This window comes from Dermacentor silvarum, chromosome 8, assembly GCF_013339745.2.
Source record: "Dermacentor silvarum isolate Dsil-2018 chromosome 8, BIME_Dsil_1.4, whole genome shotgun sequence".
Taxonomy (NCBI): Eukaryota; Metazoa; Arthropoda; class Arachnida; order Ixodida; family Ixodidae; genus Dermacentor; species Dermacentor silvarum.
In genome coordinates, this window is record NC_051161.1 from 182,145,065 (window position 1) to 182,152,135 (window position 7,071).

General features: G+C 47.3%; 1 protein-coding gene and 1 long non-coding RNA gene across 2 annotated transcripts; one reads left to right on the forward strand and one right to left on the reverse strand.

Moving 5' to 3' along the window:
* The first annotated feature begins 2,447 nt into the window (after positions 1-2,447).
* Positions 2,448-5,643, forward strand: LOC119462917 (uncharacterized). Its single transcript, XR_007468332.1, has 2 exons — positions 2,448-3,189; positions 5,146-5,643. It is a non-coding gene; the product is annotated as an uncharacterized LOC119462917 (long non-coding RNA).
* Positions 3,292-6,870, reverse strand: LOC125947486 (uncharacterized). The gene is made up of 3 exons (XM_049672295.1): positions 6,287-6,870; positions 6,128-6,227; positions 3,292-5,265 (listed from the first exon to the last, which is right to left on the reverse strand). Exons 1-3 carry the CDS (start codon positions 6,532-6,534, stop codon positions 5,122-5,124), a joined length of 492 nt encoding a protein of 163 aa, XP_049528252.1. The 5' UTR covers positions 6,535-6,870; the 3' UTR covers positions 3,292-5,121.
* Between the last annotated feature and the right edge of the window lie 201 nt (positions 6,871-7,071).

Below are 7,071 nucleotides of genomic sequence, written 5' to 3' on the forward strand. Positions count from 1 at the left end.
ATGCTCCTATCTAAATACATGTAAAACGAGAATTCGTTTTGCTCGGCAATCACTGCACCACATTTGATGACGTTTGTTGCAGTTAAAAGAAAAGTGAAACTCTAGTGACTGTTGGTTGTGATTTTTTTTTTATTTAAGTCATCAACTGTTTAATAAAGTTCACAAAATAGCAGTGCTTCAGAAAACGAAACTTTCAAATTTGCAATTCTAACTCAGCAATGAAACACGATATCACAATCTTGTAAACTGCACCGAATAGTAAATCTAAAGCGGACAAAATTGCTATATTCTACATGGCTTTAAAATAGACTACTATTTTGTGTGTAGAACTTGTGCAAAATCCTTGTAAACAATGTAACAAATTCATTCATTCATTCAAATAACTTTATTGAGTGCCCTGCGATTTGGTGGGGTGGGCCTAGACCCCGCCTAGGCTTCGGCCAAGGGTTGTTGGCCCTTGGCAGCTTCCTCGGCTCGCAGGACGGCCCAGAGTTGGTGCTGCAGGTCCGAGCTGAGCAACGCAGACTCCCAGCGCGCGCGGAGGCTGTCGCTGTTTGAGGCTGCATCACTGTTATTGTGTGTTATACCCGCACATTCCGATAGGATATTGTCACGTAGAAGTGACGCTGAAGTAAACAGTAGTAAAACTGTGTATGACGAAACTGGTTGTTTATTGGGCGAACCTGTGCCCACAAAAGCAAGCTACACTCGAAGCACAACGAAAGCGGCGAACACAGTCGGCGGTCGTCGAAAATCTGATCAGCGGCGCGACGCGTCGGCTTTTATACCTGAGTCATCGAAGGTTCCAGATTAATCCCTGATGCCCGCGTGTCTTCCAGAAAGTTCTAGACAATTCGCGTCGGTCACACAATCAGATAACATAAGCGTCGGTCAAAACAGGCAACGAAAAGAAGCATCGATAACGTTCTAGAAACTTCCGATACAAGCGCGTCCTGCGCCGAGCGATAACGTTTAACATTTGTTGGCCGGTGGAAAGCGGCCACCGGTGAAAGATAAACATGTATACGTGTCAATACCCTCCCCTTAAAAAGCATCGTCCCGATGCCACAAACACGAAAGCAAAAACAAAACCACGCGTACAGAAAGGGACAAAAATAACAAAGCAACAAAGGACCTAAGTTCCTCAGCGGGCGTAGAAAGGCTTAAGACGCACCACGTGGATGACTTCAGGTCGTGCGCGGCGCCGCTGTGATTGCGAAATACCGTCCGGCACGACCTCATAGTCCAGTGCGCCAATACGTCGGATGATCTTATATGGTCCGAAATAGCGACGTAAGAGTTTCTCGCTAAGTCCTCGTCGGCGTATCGGAGTCCAGACCCAAACACGGTCTCCGGGCTGGTACTCGACGTAGCGTCGTCGAAGATTGTAGTGTCGGCTGTCGGTTCTCTACTGGTTCTTGATGCGCAGGCGGGCGAGCTGTCGACCTTCTTCGGCACGCTGCAAATAGGTGGCAACGTCGAGATTTTCTTCGTCGGAGACATCCGGTAGCATGGCGTCGAGCGTAGTTGCCGGTTTCCTTCCGTAGACCAGGGGTGCGATTTTGTACGCGTTCCAAAATGGAACGGAGGCGTTCCGTTCCATCGAGCCGCACACGATTGGTCAATTTGAACCGTGACGAACGCCATGACGTCAATTGTGACGTGAACCGTGACGTCTTGCTGCTGTCAATCATTCCGTGTCGTCTGCTAACGGACGAACGCAACGGAACGGTTGCCGAGTCCGTCCGTTTCGATAGAACGGATTAGAACGGCTACCAGACGACTTGGATTGGATTAAAACGTAAGCAGCTTGGGACAGTTAGCCTCTTTCGTATCCGGTTCAATCCAAATCGGGAATCCCAACAGTTGGAGAAAATGGCGTTTTCTTTCTCTGCCGTGTCTTTTCGTGTCGCCTGTGCGGCTGCTGCAGTCGCGCAGAGACGATGACCCGAGGTAGATGATGCATTTAAAGAGTTGACGGAGGAAGAGTTCCGGCAATATTTTCGTCTGTCCAAACGAACAGTGCGTCGCTTGTGCGACGAGCTTGACTCCATCATTGGATGCCAGCGAGCCAGTGGCCTTTCCACAGAAAGGAAGGTGTTGTGCGCGCTGCGATTTTTCGGCACTGGAAGCTTCCGGAGGAGCGTTGGTCGCGAGGAGCAAATAGGCATGGCGCAGCCGGCCGCGAGCAACACCATCCAGGAGGTGACGGAGGCCATCATTTCCGTGTCTGCCCGGAGAAAGTTGGTGGACTTTTCATTGACACCGGCTGCCAAGGATGAGGCAAAGGCGGCGTTTGCGCGACGCGGTGCCATTCCAGGCGTGCTAGCGTGCGTCGACGGCACGTTGATCGCCGTTATGAAGCCAGAGGGACTCAGCCCGGCCGACACGGCGAGCTTCATGTCGAGAAAGGGTTATTACGCCCTCAACGTCATAGTCGTAAGTACCGTTGGAATGTTTTACTTCAAACTGTAGTCGCCATTTTTACTCGCGCATAGTAGCAATTGTTCAGTTTAATGCCCAAGCTGGCATAACTAGTAATGTAACGATTAAAAGAGGACATGCGGGGTACGAGCTCGTTGAAGTCTGACATGTCAGCGGTAATGATGAGTGCCATGTGTTTCTGTGCATGAGCCGTTTGCCGTACCAAAATTGTGTTTTCGTTCTGGCGTGCATACACAATGGAGTTGTGCATTTTGGAGGTATTTAGGAACATGGGCAGCAGTCGTAGCAAAAATCGATACACTATAGGGAAGATACGATGGAAGCATTTTGAACAGGGAAGTACTTACAACCATTGCATGGGCTGGATTTGGCGTGTATGGGTGTTCTTGCGCAATTTCGTGCCCCAAGTTTTCATTTAGCGATCACTTAGTGCAAACCATAGGCGTGCGCACAAAGGGCCCCAAATGCGAAACCCTGTGCACGCCTATGAGTGAAACAGTGTAGCTGCTTATACCAGCGTAAATGTATGTATTGTTTTCTGCATATGAATGGCAAAAAGGGATTTTGAGCATATCTGCAGCGCTATTTTGTATTGCTCCTCATTGCAGGTGTGCAACTCGGAACTTTGCATCCTTGTTGTGGACCTCCGGCTCCCTGATTCGGGCCACGACTCTTGGATGTGGCAGCATAATCCACTGTGTACGCGCCTCGCCGCACAACTGCAGCCTGGCGAGTCTCTGCTTGGTAAGTATTCGTAATGTGTACCCCTAACTAGGGCAGAGCACTTTAGTTGGTAACAACTTTGTTGATAGTCACAGGAATATTGATGTCACAGGAATGGTGAGCTTTCATAACACATACATAATTTATTTATACAAATTGCAATGCCCCTAGGCTATCACAAGGCTGTGTTTGTACAGTGGAAAATACATTAAAGAACTTGTATACACATCAAGTACCCCTCCATACGGATGGTCAATGTTTCCAAATCAAAACATCCGACAGATTATGATAATTTAAACACAAACGAAGTAAAGTTATACAAAAATCCTTCAAAAAGAATGCCACAGCCGTGGACTCGGAAACAATTGTACCCTCTTCACTGTGCAAGAGGCTCCAAGGTTTGCATAAACCTCGGAGACTCTTGCACAGGTTTGCATAATTTTCATAAAACACACCAGAATGATCGCAACCGCCACATCCTGTGCATTCGGGCGCTCGGTGTACATTAGTAGGAACGATGCAATATGCTTGCTAGCCACCTCTTGTGCTAGGTGTATGAAAACTTCCATGCAAGCATGAATACGCAGACGAGGCAAGCAAGTAAAGCGTAATGAATGCGGATTCAACCACAAAAGAAAAAAATCTAGCACTGAGTGTTGTGACATTATACTCGTCACATCATGTCTAAATGGGTAGACGTAAATTAACGTGAAAGCACAAAAATACAAAGGTCAACTTTATTACATGCTATGACGACAAGTACAGAGGCCAACACACATCTCTAGAACGCGCAAATCATGTTTGCAGGACTGCGCTGGCGAATCTGATGACGACATGTGGCACAAAATCTGCTGTATGTGAGCTTGCGTGACTAAATGTACAGTTCCCATTGATTTTTATCGACCTGGTGGTCGGCTTAAGCTTAGGTGGCTGCTTTGGCCCTCGCAAGTGTGTTCTAGACATGAGTGTTGACCTCTGTACATCATGAACCTTGTACATACAGCATGCTACACGTAGCAAAGCATGTGAGAACATTGCAACATGAGCATCACACAATTCGTATTCACCACGGCAAATAAAACTTGCAGTTACATTTAAGTGACCTTGCAAGAAAGTATGACTTTGACAGGTATGTCCATTCCCTTCTCAGTGTTATGAGTCACTGACCAGAAGCATTCATTTTTCGACAGCAATTGCAGTGTGATGCTAAAGAACAGGTGAATCATAATTGTAGAAAGGTGAGTGCACTTGCCAGCTGTGATGAAACATAAATTACATACAACATGAATAATTAGCTCTGCAATCTCACAGCACCCAGAACGTGTTACACTTAAAACTTATTCTTGCTCACTTGGAACGAAAACTAGAGGAAACCAATCACCGGCGTGGTGCAATGATGATGGCCATTTTCATTTGTGAAACTATGCAACTTGCAGAGTGACTAGTTTGGTGCTCTGAAAAAAGACCACATTGTAGTTGTACCTCAGCATCACTGTGCCGAAATGAACATATCACAGTGCAAACACTATGCGGTAACGCTTCATAATGAGTGCAGTAAGCTACAAAACATAGTGAAGCAATATAAATATCACAGTACAAAACCCATACACAGAAATCGACAACTACTTGTAATGATTCCAGTGTCTTCGAAATGTGTAAATAAAAGAAAGCACGCTGGCGTTGCAGCTGGATTAGTATAAATAGAAAGAGGAAAATACTACGATACAAAAATGGGTGCACGCATTACACCTTTCGTCCAAAAAATCCTCCTGCATTACTCATACAAGGCAACAATGAAACTTAAACAGTAAAACTCAAAATGAAGCAACAATAAGTGCATAAAATGAAAGTGAAGATATAAAACTCAAAGAACAATAAATAAACAAGATAAATTGAACTCATAAAACAATAAATGACTAAAATGAAATTGAATAGGTGAAAATAAACAATAAATTAATTCCTCCTTTCTTGTTGCAGGTGGCCAGCTACGACTAGTGCCAGGGAGCGCACCTTCTCCAGTATGCCCTCCTGAGCCGCTGCCGTCCTCTCTGCCGCGATGGCGAGCCGGGTGGTGGATTGTTCGATCCTTCGCAGCACCTGAAATGAATAATTGTGGTGGAATTGTTCATATGAGTTGCTGATTACTCGCAACCAGCTCATCGCTGGAAGCTGTTGTTGTCAAGAATTGCAACGTGCACAACAATTGCCCACCTCCCTCGCTGTAGCCACTGTAGTGTCTATCCTCCTAACACATCACATATCCTATGGCAATGCCATCCAAAACTACCCCCCTTACCCAAACCTTCATCCCTCCCATCTACCCCTTCCTCCGAGTGGCTGACCGCCGCAACCACCCTTCACGACCAACGATTCCTTGGGGACTTCATCGGCCTAGCGCTGAAGCATGCCGCAAGCGACGCCCTGGACTCAGGGCACTGATGCATTTTTTATCGCAGAATAAAAAAAAGTGATTTCTCTCTCTCTCTGTTGAAGAGCCACTGGCCTGATGGCATCCTTTGGCAGTGTCACGCGTCATGTACAAGCTATGCCCTCTTCGTTTGGGCAGACAAGGACCTGTTGGAACTACTTTTCAGTCATCTACTCAAATTCATCTCTTACCACCAAACAACCCTTTTCAGGGCCAACCAACCTTTTGCCCGGCTGTTGATCGTTGGCAAGATAGGATACCGAGTCCTTAATACAACGCATATTTCTTATTTACATCAAAAGTTGGCTTGTTTTCCAGATTCATGATTCACTTATGATAACAGAGCATAAATAATATTTATGTCCTTCACGTAAAATGACACCGAAGGATCTACCAACCTAAAGCTTCCGACGCTATTTTCCTGTTCACCAACAGTGTCGCGTTCTGCTAAAGGTACCACTTACAGATAATGGCAAACTCTAAGTCGGCACCGTTCAGGAACGCATGATATTACGCCGGCAGTGTGCTTACCTCTTGGTAGGGTAGGTCGGTGACGCCACGGAAGCGGACCGCGCCCGTCAGCTGGAGCACTCGGCCCCGGAAGCCGGGTGCGCGACCCCCTCCAGTGCTTCTGAAAATACACACCAATGTCGAAGGACAAATCGCCCGGACCATTCGACGGTCACTCACATTTGCTCTTGGGCTATAGCGGTAGCATCGCGGCGGGCCTCGTAGACCTGCTGCTTCCTCCACTGGTCGACCGTTTTCACAACGGGCCCTTCCGCGTTCAGCACGTCGGCCAGCTGCTGCCACAGCCGTCGTCGGTCGACAAGGCTGAAGCCCGGCCCCAGCTCGCTGGATCTTAAAGCCAGCTGGAGATGCGGCTCCATAAAAGCGAGCACCGTCTCCCGCTGGCCCTCGGAAACGCGCGGTCCCATAACGGGTGCAGAAGCCGACACGTTTTCCTACATGGCTCTCCGCACGTAACGGCTCGACCGAACCAACCGCTTCAAAACTCGCGCCGTTTGAATTTTAATAGTGGTGGAGACATGCATACAAGCATTGCTTGAAACGGGGTAGTGGATAGCGCCACCACTAAACGTTTCGCAAAATTGCGACACCACCTAGCGCCATTTCAAGACATTAACCGCAATAATTTGTTTAACTCGTTCCGCATTCCAAACTGAATCTTTGAAAAGCAACACCAACATATTTTGCTACTCAGTCATAATAGTCAAATATTTCTCAACATGTTAGAAACGCTTCTAAGTATGTTATACGGTCCCCTAAGCAGACGTCAAAAGCGTGACGCAGGACGTCCACTTCGCTCATTGGCTCTTTGCTTCCTCTCGTCCTCGCGAACATGGCGGACCGCCTATTTCGTGACGTAAAGAACGAACCGCCTCCGTTCCATTTTGGAACGCGTACAAAATCGCGCCCCAGGTTGAACGGCGCCATGTGCGTCGTTTCTTGCA